The 15,356-nt window shown below is 44.2% G+C and overlaps 1 protein-coding gene across 1 annotated transcript; it reads right to left on the bottom strand.

Moving 5' to 3' along the window:
• Positions 1-12,621: 12,621 nt before the first annotated feature.
• On the bottom strand, positions 12,622-12,819 carry LOC121272152 (39S ribosomal protein L33, mitochondrial-like). Its single transcript, XM_041178662.1, has one exon. It carries the CDS (start codon positions 12,817-12,819, stop codon positions 12,622-12,624), a length of 198 nt encoding a protein of 65 aa, XP_041034596.1.
• Between the last annotated feature and the right edge of the window lie 2,537 nt (positions 12,820-15,356).

Raw genomic sequence — 15,356 nt, 5'->3', positions numbered from 1 at the left:
ACTGACAGGTCTTCCGTATACACTGTCCACAATGGCAGAGAGATTAGAGGAGCCCATCACAAGCATGAGTGGGTTGATATCACAGGGAATTGCAAAGATGTCTTCTTACGTGGATAGAGTGGCCAACTCCCTGGAATATCGTTCGCAGCAATCAGGTGATTCCACGCAATCCTTAACCCAGGCAGATTGTGGATGCCAACGTGCCTGCCAACTTCACTGGGGTGACAGGCACCTTAGCCTTAGCCAGGCAGCTCTGCAATGACCAGCACCAAGCTGCTGTCCAGTGCCGTGCTTGCTGTGAAGTATGGCTGGCCCATGAGAGGTGAAGGCGAAAGGTTGGGGGTTGGGGAGGGGGGGTTATGGGGGGAAGGGGGTGCATATGGAAATAGGGACTCAACTCAAAGTGCTCCCACTTCTCACCCATTGCTCCGCCCTCCACCTCAGCCAGTACTGCTTGTGCTGCCTTCTCCCCAGGTGTCCGAAGCTGACAAGCGCGTGTTGAATAATCTTTAATCCTCACAGTCTCCAAATCCCAAGTGTTGTCAGCCAAGAGCATTTCCAAGTCTGAGCTGCCTCGCTCCGACACCTGCTGAATCCTCAGTAGGGGAGTTGGAAAAAGAAATAATGAAGCTTTGCAGATGTGTACAAGGCTATGAATGTGGTTGAGAAAATGTTTTCCTTTGACGTTTCCACTCTTTGAATCATATTAAATGTATTGCCTTGGACAATTTTCCAATGTTGCGTGCTTTTGGTTGCTGGGTTGTAACTTGCCCTTTCAGTTGCCCATTGACAAATGGGAAGCCAAAATTTGAGGGGATAGCAATGATGGAGTGGCACAATAGGTGAATGGTTGGTAGCAGGATTGCTTTGGTATCAGTGGGATTAGGGGGAGCGGGACTGAGGATGGCCTTTAGATACTTGCATGAGTCTTGTCCTGATAACTAACTGAAACTTTGAGCTATATAGAACAAAGAACAAAGAAAGGTACAGCACAGGAACAGGCCCTTCGGCCCTCCAAACCTGCACCGATCAATTGCCCGTCAACTAAACCATTTTGCACTTCCAGGGTCCGTATCCCTCTATTCCCATCCTATTCATGTATTTGTCAAGCTGCCTCTTAAACACCACTATCGTACCTGCTTCCACCACCTCCTCTGCAGCGAATTCCAGACATTCACTACCCTCTGCGTAAAACACTTGCCCCGCACATCACCTTTATAGTTTTCTCCTCTCACCTAAAATCTATGTCCCCTAGTAATTGACTCTTCCACTCTGGGAAAAAGCTTCTGACTACCTACTCTGTCCATGCCACTCATAATTTTGTAAACTTCTATCAAGTCGCCCCTCAATCTCTGTCGCTCTAGTGAGAACAATCTGAGTTTCTCCAACCTCTCCTCATAGTTAATAACCTCCAAACCAGGCAGCGTCCTGGTAAACCTCCTCTGCACCCTCTCCAACGCCTCCATATCCTTCTGGTAATGTGGCGACCAGAATTGCACGCAGTATTCCAAGTGTGGCCTAACCAAGGTTCTATACAGCTGCAGCATAACTTCCCAGCTTTTATATTCAATACTCCTGCCAATGAAGGCAAGCATGTGATATGCCTTCCTGACTACCTTATCCACCTGTGGACCTGTACACCCAGATCCCTCTGCCCATCGACTCACTTAAGGGTTCTGCCATTTATTGTGTAATTCCTGCCTGTATTAGACCTTCCAAAATGCATTACCTCGCATTTGTCCGGATTAAACTCCATCTGCCATTTCTCCGCCCAAGTCTCCAACCGATCTATATCCCGTTGTATCCTTTGACAATCCTCTTCACTATCTGCAACTCCTCTAACCTTGGTGTCGTCTGCAAACTTACTAATTATTCCAGTTACATTTTCCTCCAAATCATTTATGTATACTACAAACAGCAAAGGTCCCAGCACTGATCCCTGCAGAACTCCACTAGTCACAGCTCTCCATTCAGAAAAGCACCCTTCCACTGTTACCCTCCGTCTTCTATGACCAAGCCAATTCTGTATCCATCATGCCAGCTCACCTCTGGTCCCGTGCAACCTGAACCCCAGGCAAACTGGGCAGAAATGTGAGTGCCTGGCACTACATTGGGGTCTCTGTCTTCCATCTCCTCCTCCAAAGGTTTGTCAGCAGGCAATTTGTACTCAGTACCTTGTTTGAAACCTTGATGCTGTGTAATGTTATGCAGACAACAGTGCAGCACACAACAATCCTGCTGGTGGCCCTGTTAGTGCATACTGAAGAGGACTGGGGGGATGGGGGAGGAGGGGTCTCCTCCAGATCTGTCCAGGGTCCTGAAGCACATCTTGAACTTGACCACTTGTTCAATGACAGTTCTGGCTGTCATCTGGATTTTGTTGTCATGTTCTCAGACATAATTGGTTGCATTTCCCCTGGGTATCATTAGCCAAATTTGTGGTCTGACGGCTATTCCTCGGGTCTGCTTGCAGGTCCAAAGAGACCAGGGAGCTTGGTTTGATACAGACCAACTTCATCCTGGTAGTTCCCTGAAAATCTGGCACATATCTGAACAACTGCTTCTATTGATGCATTTGCAGTCAGGTCAGCTCAGATCGGGGTGGTGGGTGGGGTGGAGTGGGGGGTGTGGAGTCGGTGGGTCACAGGGGGGGAATCGGGTGCTGGGGGCCAGTCAGGTTGGGTTGGGGGCCAGTCGAGGTTAAGGGGGTAGTTGGAGGCTCAATAGAGAGGAGTTGGGGTGTCAGTTGTATAGTTACCCAGGAATTAGACTAGGATTTTTCTGTCTAACATTTCCTCGATAACTATCTGGGTAAGTAAGCCAGAACTGTTCAAAGTCACTGATTCAAACTCAGAGTTAGCAACTTTTTCAGAGGATCCCGGGGAGCAGAGGAATTGCCCATCAGTTTTGTTCAAACTTCCTGGGCAATACCCAAAAGTCCTTCCAAGGGGTTGCACAGTCACACAGTGTATCCTCTGGGGTATGTCTGATGTCCTGCTATCTGGACACTAGGTGGTCTAGGCCACTTTATTGTATATCAGAAGGGAATTAAACAAAGCAAGCGCTATTAAAAGTTAATAAGTTAAGGCTTATAAAGACTTATGCTACAACTTCAGTTCTATATTTTTACTTCCCCCAGGGTTCCCTTATCTTAATAAACCTTGAAGGTCCATTCACTTCTTCTCTGGGACCTAATCAAAGGTATATTATAGCTCTCCGGAATTTACTCTATTCCTCTTCAGCATTCCAGCTATTCTCCAACGTACAACATTTCATGAGGGTTCTTCCATTTACCCTCCATGACCCTGGGTTCCACAGTTCAAGCACAAGCCTCCCTCCTGGGCAGTGGCTGAAAACATCAGAAAACTTCCCTCGGTTTCCAATAGCCCGTTGCTATGGTTTTGAACAGTAACCAAGCTAATTACTTCTGGAACTCCAACTGCAACAAGGTTAACCTACCTTTAACTGAGTGGATTATTGTAGATTTCTTCCTTTAGCTTCCAGCTAAACAAATCTTCCTGGCATTTCCCCCCCAGCCCCCCTCGCCCCTTGTCTTATGCTAAACACCAGGTTCCACATCACAGGCTGTGTCATGGCTGAAGCGAGTTAGTTAGCTCAGTTGGCTGGTTTGTGATGCAGAGTGACGCCAACAGTGTGGGTTTAATTTCTGTACCGACTGAGGTCATCCATGAAGACCCTGCCTTCTGAACCTTGCCCCTCGCCTGAGGTGTGATGACCCTTGGATTAAATTCACCACCAGTCGTCTCTCCAATGAAAGAGCAGCCTATGCTCCTCTAGGACTACGGTGACTTTCATTTTCAGCATTTACTCTACTTCAGGTTAGGTCTGGCTTCACCTCTTGACTTCCAAGAAGCTACAAGCTATGTAAGACCCAAAGCTGACACAATCTCTTGGCTGCTTTTCCAAACATCAACCAGCCTTGCCTGTTGGCCAAGCCCGAACTGAAGTCATAGAGATAAACTCAAAAACAAAAAGTCTCATTAAACTCCACCCATTTCCATGTCAATGTGACACACGCAGCCTTTTCTTAGGTTAAAAAAAAAACAAATTAACAACCTTTTCATTCCAAAGCTTTCCTTAATTCTGGGAACCCACATGAATGACTTGGCCCTTCCTGGAATGTCTGCAAATGTCAGGTCTCCAGCTCTTTAGCTAAGTAAGCCCACCTGCTGTTTCCGATCCTACCTTTCTAGATGTTAACCTCTTAAGTCAACATGGGCGTGACCTTTTAAGTGTAATAAACTCCAAGCTTGTTTCAATTACTTTTATTTCAGGGTTGCTCATCAGTTTCCAATCAGATTTTAATTCCTAAAACAACAAATTATATTCTGTAAAACATATGAATTATGAACTAGATATTTGCAACAGTTTCAATTGCTATATTTAATTGAAGTTTTGATAAGCCCCAAGCACTATCATTGTGTTCTCATCTGGGTCGAAATGATGAGTTTCAGGAACCACAGGAAACAGATAATGTGCCATTGAATTTGAAGGTAGGTTGAAGCATCACTACAATGGAATGACTCACAAACTTAAATTGCTAACCTACCTCTCCAGGGAGTGCTACTGGCAACTTGCCAAAGGCACCTATGTTAAACTCAAAAGTTAACAGGCGCGAACAAGTGTGGGTGTCTAGAGACCGTGTATATGAGTGGAAGTGGGCGTGTGTGAGAGAGAGAGATTGTACATGTGTGAGAGTGTGTACATGGGCAGAATTTTTAGGCGGGCGCGGTGCTCACCCAATTGGATGGGAAATTGCGCAAGATGAAGTCGGGCGAGCATCTTGATGCCATCCCGCGCTCGCAAGATTTTTCAGTCAGCAGGTGCACGCAGAATTCAGAAGTGTGCCCGCCAACAATTAAAAGAAAATTGTCTCCGATTTTTTGTAGTCCGTCCAAACTTACGGTTGGTTGGACGGGCGAATCGGCCAGACGCACTTTGCATTTTTCGCAAAACCTCATCCAAGGGTGGGATGAGGCTTCCGTTATTAAATGAAAGAAAAAGAAAAATCTATGGACAGCATTTTAATCATGTATATGTTCAGTTGACTGATTGCACATTTTTTTCCTGATTTTAAAAACTTTATTTGATGCTTTTCAGGTTTTCAGCTCCCTGAGGCCGCTCTCTGCCTTCAGGGAGCTCTCTGCCAGCGCTCACCAGTGCCCGCACTGATGTCAGGCCCACTCTCCTCCCACCCCCACCCCAGAAGCACTCAGCTTTGCCAATTAACGGCCAGCCACCATGAAATTGTGGTTGGGGGCTGATCACAGTCGACAGTCAGTTCCCTGCCGATCCCGGATCTGCCGCCCGATTGTGCTCACCCACCGGCCTAAAAATTCTGACCCAAGTGTGAGAGTGTGTATATGTGGGAGTGTGCATGTGTGTGAGAGTGTGTATATGTGGGAGTGTGCATGTGTGTGAGTGTGTGTATATGTGGGAGTGTGCATGTGTGTGAGTGTGTGTATATGTGGGAGTGTGTGAGAGTGTGTATATGTGGGAGTCTGCATGTGTGTGAGACTGTGTATATGTGGGAGTGTGCATGTGTGTGAGAGTGTGTATAGGTGGGAGAGTGCATGCATGTGAAAGTGTGTATATGTGGGAGCGTGCATGTGTGTGAAAGTGTGTATGTGTGCATGTGTGTGAGAGTGTGTATATGTGGGAGTGTGCATATGTGTGAAAGTGTGTATGTGTGCGTGTGTGAGAGTGTGTATATGTGGGAGTGTGTGTGTCTGAAAGTGTGTTTTTGTGGGAGTGTGCATGCATGTGAAAGTGTGTATATGTGGGAGTGTGCATGTGTGTGAGAGTGTGTATATGTGGGAGTGTGCATGTGTATGAGTGAGTATATGTGGGAGTGTGCGTGTGTGTGAGAGTGTATATATGTGGGAATGTGCATGTGTGTGAGAGTGTATAAATGTGGGAGTGTGCATGTGTGTGAGAGTGTTAATATGTGGGAGTGTGCATGTGTGTGAGAGTGTTAATATATGGGAGTGTGCATGTGTGTGAGAATGTGTATACATGGGAGTGTACATGTGTGTGAAAGAGCGCATACATGTGGGAGTGTGCATGTGTGAGAGCACGTCGATGTGGGAGTACACGTGTGTGTGAGAGAGAGCACATTTTTGTATGAGTGTTGTGTATTCACTTGCTGCTGAAAATGACTAACTCAAAGCTACAACGTTTCAGCATTATGGAGGAAATTGGATCTGGTGGGGTGGTGGTAGGAACATTTAGTGGATAATTCAGAGTGTCAAATCTCCTTTCAACAGGTGTTGTGAACAAACTTGAAGAACTTTTTCCGTTTTTGTTTTGACCTGAAAATACCAATATTTGATATTAAATAAACACTGGTAACGCCTAGATAAAAACAAAAAAACTGCGGATGCTGGAAATCCAAAACAAAAACAGAATTACCTGGAAAAACTCAGCAGGTCTGGCAGCATCTTTTCTGGAGAAGAAAAGAGTTGATGTTTCGAGTCCTCATGACCCTTCGACAGAACTTGAGTTCGAGTCCAAGAAAGAGTTGGGATAGAAAGCAATGAAGGTGAGCAAGGCAAAAGAGAGGTACGGAAATCTTGTCGCAGAGAGGAACAGAACTTCTTCAAGGAGGTAGGCATTTCTTGAAGAGCAGTCCAACTCTTTCTTGGACTCGAGTTTTTCCAGGTAATTCTGTTTTTGTACTGGTAACCCCTGCCTCAGCTATAGCACTGACAGATTATCAACTGGGCAGCAAATGAATTTCTGGGTGTTTTCAGCTTCCCCTGTTTTAATTTTAATTTCAGATTTCCTAGGGTTTCTTTAAGCCTGGTTTGACTGCCTTCTGATGTGGCTAACTTGTGTCTATCTGTTATCTGAGATGGAGACAGTCATTTCAGCACGTGTGACCCCATTGCCTTACTTAGGCTCTAATAGGGTTGCTATTTCCTAGAATCTGAGAACGTCACAACGCAAAAGGAGGCCATTCAGCCCATTGTATCTGTGGTAGCTCATTGTAAGAGCTGTCCAATAGATCCTGCTCCTCTGCACCTTCCCCATGGCCTTGCAAATTTCTCATCTTCAGTAAGCCATCAGTGACAGGTTACATTTTCAGAGAAAATCCTCCTGCTCGGACTGTAACATTGAGAGTGTATATCAAGTTTGATCATCATTCTGATGGTTTATGGGGTTGTCATACCTATTTTCCATCCTCTCATGTTACAGCGCACTATCACTCACTTCGAATCTGAATTACTGATAGTTTTTCAATTACAGATATGCCAGCAACAATTACAGTGAAATGATGGGTTTTCAAACCCAGTTAAAATCATGCAAATTATCTTCAGCTTTTCGTTATCCCTACGGCACATGGGTTCAGTTTGGGGGAGGGGGAATGAGCGTCTTAATTTATTGCTTTACTCAGCCACCTCCCACCCTTTTATAATTCCACAGATACGATTTCTGCTGTTCTCTGACTCCAAAATAACACATCTGCTAAGATCTTGCTCTCCCGGCAACCTGCGTTGTAAAATGACAATCTGAAATTTGTACTTCTTCGTCTTGAGTTCTCTGCCTGAAGGCGGGTCTGACCCACAGTGTCACGACCTGCATCATGAGTAGGGAGAAGAATGCAGGTCCCGAATCCACTCCAGCCGGAATGGGGATCGAACCCTGTGCTGCTGGCACCAATCTGATCCACAGCGGCCATCCAGCCAACTAAGCCAAGCAACACCGCCCACCCACCCCCCCACCAATCCCCATCCCTGCCCGCCAGGATCTTGAGTTGCTGTGGCAAAATACACTTTTACATGCATGTTATAGCCTTGAGCTATGGATAGTGATGGTTAGAGGCTCCAATTCCTTTCAGTCACATGGCTGACCAGGAATCTCTCGACTCCCACCTCCTTCCATTGGTGTGTTATGGAAGGACTTGCAAGTTGATATCAGTTTAGCCATATTATGAACACACCTTCTTTGGCCAGACCATCCTAGAGTGGGACTTAAAGCTGCAGCTTCTGGCTCAGAGGCAGGGACATTACCCACTTTCTGTTTAATTCCTGTATGCTGATGTAACCAAGGAATAAATCTCTTTATTTTCGTGCAATGGTTGATATTTGCAAGTTAGTATTTCGGCTACACAATTTCAAGGCCCATAGATTTCCATTCACAATTCAAAGACCTTTCTTCATTATTCTTTCTCAAGATGTGGGCTTCTTTGGCCGTGCTAGCGTTTATTTCCCATCGCTAATTGCACCTTGAGAAGGTGGTGGTGAGCTGCCTTCTTGAACCGCTGCAGTCCCTGTGCTATCAGCACACCCATACTGCTGTTAGGGAGGGAGTTCCAGGATTTTGACCCAGCGACAACGAAGGAATGGCGATATATTTCCAAGTCAGAATGTTGAGTGGCTTGGAGAGGAACTTGCAGGTGGTGATGTTCCCATGCATCTGCTGCCCTTGTTCTTCTAGATGGTAGAGTTCACAGGTTTGGAAGGTGCTGTCGAAGGAGCCTTGGTGAGTTTCTGCAGCGCATCTTGCAGGTGGTGCACACTGCTGCTACTGTGCATCGGTAGTGGGAGTGACTGTTGGAGGTGGTGGATGGGGCGTCAATCAAGTGGGGCTGCTTTGTCCCAGATGTTGTCAAGCTTCTTGACTGTTGTTGGAGCTGCACTCACCCCGGCTGGTGGAGAGCATTCCATCACACTACTGGCTTGTGCCTTGTAGATAGTGGACAGGCTTTGAAGAGCCAGGAGGTGAGTTACTCACCGCAGGAGCACCAGCCTCTGACTTTGGCTAAAAGCTCCATTTCAGCCTGACTTCAACAAAAACCATGTTCAAGTTCAGAAAGAAATATCAGATAAAAAGCCATGTGAAACAGCAGAACCTGTCAGAAACCCCAAGTACATTGCCAAAGTTACAACACAACTTATATTTATATAGCACCTTCAACATAATAAAACATTCCAAGATGCTTCACAGGAGCATTAGAAGATAAAATATGACACCGAGACACACAGGAGACATAATAAAACATTCCAAGATGCTTCACAGGAGCATTAGAAGATAAAATATGACACCGAGACACACAGGAGACATTAGGCCAGATGACCAAAAGCTTGGTCAAAGCAATAGGTTTTAAGGAGTAAACCAAGGCAGAGTGCTGGAGAGTTGTCGAGTTGGAATTCCAGAGTTGGGGCTGAGGCAACTGAAGGTGTGAGCACCAACAATGGAGCAATTAAAATGGGGATGCACAAGTGACCAGAATTAGAGGAGCACAGGTATTTTGGAGGGGGGTTGACAGAAAAAAAATAAAGTTTTCACCTATTGTCCAATTCAAAGCTAAAGAAGTGAGAAAGGGGTAACTCCAGGAAGTTGAAGAGAAGTGTAGTTTTCATGTGAAGTGGAGTTAGAGGGTGGGAGATGATCGGACCAGGGCATGCAGGTGTGATTCAGTCTCCATTTTAAAGTTGTGTGATATGTTATTATTTTTACGCAATATAATTTGATTTTATAATACTCATACTAAGATGTATGGTAGTTTGAGAGACAGTGAGGTAGAGTTGTATGCTACTTCTCATGAAGATGGCACTTCACCCAGACTTCTTGTGAACACCGTTAAAATAATGTGTTCCCTTGATGTAGAAGATAGCCATGATCTTATTGAATTGAAAAGCAGGCTCATGAGGCTGAATGGCCTACTCATGTTCTTAGTTCTTGTGCTCTTAACTCCACTTTTCTGACACCTCTGTACCTTTGTTCCCCTTAGCGTCCAAAGGTCTATCCATCTCAATTTTGTACATACTCAACAACTAATCATCCATTGCAGTAGAGAATTCCAAAAATTCACAACCTCCTGAGTGAAGAAATTTCTCCTCATCTCTCCTAAATGGTCAACAGATGGCCATCTGGCTGACCAGTTCAGTGAGTTCTTGATGGACAGGTAGATCATCTGTTCAACCTGCTTCAAAGGTTTCAATGTATTCAGTGTTAGCATCTTTGTTGACAAAGCTGTGCAATAGAATCATGTTGTGAATGCTTGGCTGAGCTCCAAACTGACTAATGGATTCAGCTGTCAATGGGACTTTCAGCTTTGTTTGATTGACAGTTTTAAGAGTGTGTAATCATGTTACCTTCATTTGCAGTGATTCTTCAATGGCTGTATGTTTTTTGGACAAGATTAAAAAATGTTAAAAGGATTAAAGTTTTCTTCAATCGGAGTAAGAATGGGTGTGTTTGATTGACATTTTATGAGCCTTTGAGAAACGTGAACCGATTTTTAATTGGACACCCATTTATTTTGATAATTTTATGAGCATGTCAAAGAATTACCAGTGTTAATATAGGGCTTATGAGTTTTCCCCATGGTGGATAGTAAGAAGGTTGCGTCAAAGACGCAACCGTTGTCTGGGCCTCAATAAATCAGTGCCCAGGCAACACATTAAAGTCAGATTTTCAATAATGTTGAATGCAGAAGAGCCCTTTATCCACTGGGTAAAATACTCTAATGCATGTGAACACTTACACTATGCTGGTCAAGTTAATGGTAATTTACCTTTTAAGGGTGAAGCCCTATAATCAAATACTGCATAAAAACATATTTAACTTATCATAGCACATCTAATTATAACAGTTGAAATTGGAAAGACCTTTGAAACTTGCCTGTCAAAAGATTCCCAGCTCCACTTTAGGCTTCCCCCAATTTTCGTGACTCCTCAGAGGTGCCATGAACTATGTCTCTTACCAAAACAGGCATGATTACATGAAAATAGCGGGAGTCTAAAATGCCCACTCCACAATGGACTAGGCAAGGATGGCATTGTTGGAATGTGGGCTCACTCTCTGCACCCTTACCCTCAGCCCATAAAAATCCCAAATGACAGGAATGGAACAGGAATCCCAGGTTTGGGCTCGGCCCACTACGTTCAAACCCCTGCTCCCATTACAACAAGGATGAAGGCATGAAAATCTAGTCCTGAAAAAGAAAAAGTGAGGGTGTGTGCAAGAGAGAGAGAAAATCCCATTCATCAGTTTCATTTATGAGACAGAATTTGTTAGTGAGAGAAAGCGCTCATGTGAGGTAGAGAGAACGTGGAGTAACCATGAGTGTGTGTGAGAGAAAGAGAAGATTCCTGTAGTATTGCTAACAGAGATTTGGAGGACTTGCTGCTTTAGAACAATAGAAATATTATTAACAAACCATAATGGAGCAAGTATAACAGGAAGTAAGTGTGACACAGGAAGGTCTTGCTGTACAAAAGTCTTTTAACCTATTTTATGTACATTGTAAACGGTGAAGCAAATACTGTCATTTTTTTTAATGCAGTTCTTCCCAAACTAAAAGCAATCATTTTGGTGGCCAGCCTGAAAAGAACACTCAAGGACTAAGATAATATTGAGAGGACTTACTGATGCACACTTTGAAAATCCAGTCTATAAGTAGACTGATACCGTACATTCTATCACATTAAGATTTGGTTATCTGGGTGCAAGCTTGCAGAAATTATTTTGCTTCCCATGAATAGATAATAATGTTTCTTTCTAGTCGACGTCATTGAAGCAGGAGACAGAGCTTCAATTATAGCACTTCATTTTAAGATAGGTGCTTCTCGATCGAACAAACATGCTGTGTTCTTCTTAAGCAGCTGATAAGTTTTGACGGGTGGTGCTGTCACCAGTACAGTCCCTCTGGTCCAAAGGTGAGAGCTGAGAAGCAACAGACTCCATCACATTATTGACACGAGCTGAGGAAATTGAATGAGACAATAATTATATACATCAGGATGGAGATTGAACCGTTATGAAGGGAATGCTTTCAGTACTGCCTGTATTACTGGTTCAGTATTGGTACTGTACAAGAAACTAGAAAGTGATCAACCAGCCATGATATTCATGTCAGCAGGAATAATAACTTGTATTCATATAGCATCTTTAATGTTGTAAGACATTCACGGAGTGTTCTTAAACAAATTTTGATATCGAGCCACATAAGCAGATATTAGAACAGATGATCACTCTCAACCGCCTAACCACTAGAGGTAGAAGGGCAGCAAATGGATGGGAACACCACCACCTGCAATTTCCCCTCCAGGTCACACACCGTACTGACTTGGAAATATATCACCGTTCCTTCACCGTCGCTGAGTTAAAATCCTGGTACCCCCTAACAGCACTGTGGGTGTACCTATGCCACATGGACTACAGCAGATCAAGAAAGCAGATTACCACCAACTTCTCAAGGGCAATTAGGGACGGGTAACAAATGCTGACCTAGCCAGCGACGCCCATGTCCCAAAAATGAAGAAAACAAATTCTAGACTGATGTTCAGTGGACAATAAATGCTGGCCTTGCTAACAGTGCCTTCAGCCCATGAAAGAATTTTAAAAAATATTTAGAGAGGTCATTCTCTAGGTCAGCATTTGTTACCCGTCCCTTATTGAATTTTTCAAATAACAACAAAGTGTAAATAAAAGTGCAAAAATGATGGTTCCTGGTTCTCACATTATCGTCTCCTTTGGAAATATCACCATCACCTTTTGCATCATCCCAAAGCCACCAGATGATATTCTAATTCCAGGAAATCTTGTTTGAAACTATCCTTGTACAAAGCCAATCCATTTAAACACCCTCTATCAGATTGACTTGTTTTTCTTCTTTACAGAGGAAAGGAAATGCTTGTTCACTATAGGATCGTGTTTTCTCAGGACCAGTTTTTCCTGTAGTCGGCTCCTCTTTGCATTGAAGCAATAGTCACTTCCAGCTGCACTCAGCATCCTCACAAGGATGGACTTTGACTTGCTCTTGGCAAAGTTCACAGTTGTCAGCAACATCTTCCCTCTGCCTTCATCTCTTATTGCCCTTGAGGAGGTGGTGGTAATCTGCCTTTGTTGATCTGCTGTAGTCCATGTGGTGTAGGTACACCCACAGTGCTATTAGGGGGTTCCAGGATTTTGACTCAGGGAATTACAGTGCTTGGAGCCCAGGCAGCTGAAGGCACGGCCGCTAGTGATGGAGCGATTAAAATCAGGGATGCTGAAGAGGCCAGAGTTGGCCGAGTGCAGATATCTTTTAGACTTATGGGACTGGAGGAGAGGGAGAGGCAAATTCATGGAGGGATTTGAAAAATAGGATGAGAACTTTAAAGTTGAGGAATTGCTTAATTGGGGGCCAATGTAGGTTGGTGCGTATAGGGATGATAGGTGAATGGGACTTTGCGTATGAAAGGACATTTAGCGGAAGAGTTTTGAATGACCTCAGGTTTATGAAGAGTAGAATGTGGGAGGCCAGTCAGGAGCGCGTTGGAATAGTCAACTCTAGAGGTAGTAAAGGCATGGATGAGGGTTTCAGCAACAGAGAACCTGAGACAGGAGTGGAAATGGGTGATGTTATGGAGGTGGAACAAAGAGGTCCTCATGATCATGCGGATATGTTGTCAGAAGCTTATCTTTGAATCAAGTATAACACCAAGGTTCCAAACAGTCTGGTTCAACCTCAGTTGTGAGGGAGAGGGATAGAATCAGTGGCTAAGGAATGGAGTTTATAGTGGGGCCTGAAAACAATGGGTCCCCAATATTTAATTGGAGGAAATTTCTGCTCATCCAGTACTGGATGAAAGACAAGCAGCCTGGCCATTTGAAGGAGGAGGCAGGAGATGTGGTGCTGAGGTAGAATTGGGTGTTGCCAGCATACTTATGAAAACCAATGCTGTGCTTTTGGATGAGATAAACTGAGGGACAGTATGTAGATGAGAAATAGGAGGGGCCCAAGGATAGATCCTCAGTGGGGGCTGGGTCACCAGAATAATGGTGCAGGAGTAGGAAGAGAAACCATTGCAAGTAATACTCTGGCTATGATTAGATAAATAAGATTGAAAGCATGAGAGAGTAGTCCCACCCAACTGGATGATAGAGAGGCATTGGAGGAGGGTGATGCAATCAGTGGTGTCAAAGGCTACAGACAGGTGGAGAAGGACAAATGGGAGAGTTTACCTTGGTCACAATCACATAGGATGTCATTTTTGACTTTGATAGGGTTTTATGGCAGGAAGGATTCAAAGTTGGGAGGCTGGGAAAGACAGGGACAGATTTGGGAGGTGACAACATGCTCAAGGTCTTTGGTGAGGGAAGTGAGGTTGAAGATATGATTGTAGTTTGCCAAGGACGGAGGGATAAAGAGTTAGTTTTTGAGGAGAGTGGTGGTGACCGCAGATCTGTAAAGTCCCAACACTCTACACATAAAAGCAAAATACTGCGGAGGCTGGAGTTCTGAAAGAAAAACAGAAAGCCGGCCTGGCAGTATCTCCAGAGGGAAAAACAGAGTCAACGTTTTGACTCCAATATAAACTCTTCTTTGGGAACCTGGGGTAAAATTTTTAACTCGGCAGACGAGTGTCAGCCCGACCCACTCAAGCTAGAAATGATGCGGGTTGACATCGGGCGAGCGTATGTAACTGTTGTCAAGGCAATTGTATCTGCCACTACCAATTATGATCACAGTTATAGTCATGGAATCAAAGGGAGATGGTAGATTGCCTTTCTGTGGGATATTAGTGAACCAGTTGGAATTTTATGATAATCTGACTCTCTGCCTGATAGCCCTGTCATGTGAAACTCCAAGCTGGGAGATTCGGGATGAACCCTATGGAATTCTAATGAGATTCTTGGAAAGCTTGACAGAGTAGATGCTAAGAAGCTGTATCCCTGGCTGAAGAGTCTAAACATAGGGATCACAGTCTCAGGACAAGGGGTTGGCAATTTAGGACTGAGATGAGGAGAAATTTCTTCAGTCGATTGGTTGTGAATCTTTGGAATTCTGTACCCCAGAGAGCTGTGGATGCTCCGTTGTTGAGCATGTTCAAGACTGAGACTCAAAGATTTTTGGATTCCAAGGGAAGCAAGTGGAGATAAGGTAGAAGATTAACCACCATTGTATTGAATAGTGGGTGAAGATTGATGGGCCATTAGGCTCCTATTTTTCAAATTTCTGGTGTGTTGCGGGGAGGGGTTCGAGAACTTTATTGATTAAGAATCAATTTATTTCTTTCCTTGGCAGCAAAGGGTTCTGATGTATTGGTGTTGGACAACATTTAACTTTGGGAAGTGTTGTATTGACCCCAAACCCATTGGTGAAGTATGAAACTAGACACTAATCCTTTTCTTGACAAGAGGTTTATTTACAGAATACAGCATTACGTATTTCTGTTTCCAACTTATCAACCTAGTGTCCCAGCAGTCTCTCCTTATAAGTACTTAATTAAACAATACCATTCACCTGTGCACCTGAACAATATAATGAACATATCAGTAACAGTCAGGATAGTATAAATTCCTTGGGTCACGTTCCTGCTGCCTTCCCACCAGCCCCCAAT

Source organism: Carcharodon carcharias, chromosome 32, assembly GCF_017639515.1.
Source record: "Carcharodon carcharias isolate sCarCar2 chromosome 32, sCarCar2.pri, whole genome shotgun sequence".
Classification (NCBI taxonomy): domain Eukaryota; kingdom Metazoa; phylum Chordata; class Chondrichthyes; order Lamniformes; family Lamnidae; genus Carcharodon; species Carcharodon carcharias.
This window is presented reverse-complemented; position numbering and strand designations above follow the sequence as displayed.

Bases quoted from the DNA above. Each gene is read 5' to 3' on its own strand.
- LOC121272152 (XM_041178662.1), bottom strand. From the start codon at position 12,819: ATGTTGCTGACAACTGTGAACTTTGCCAAGAGCAAGTCAAAGTCCATC.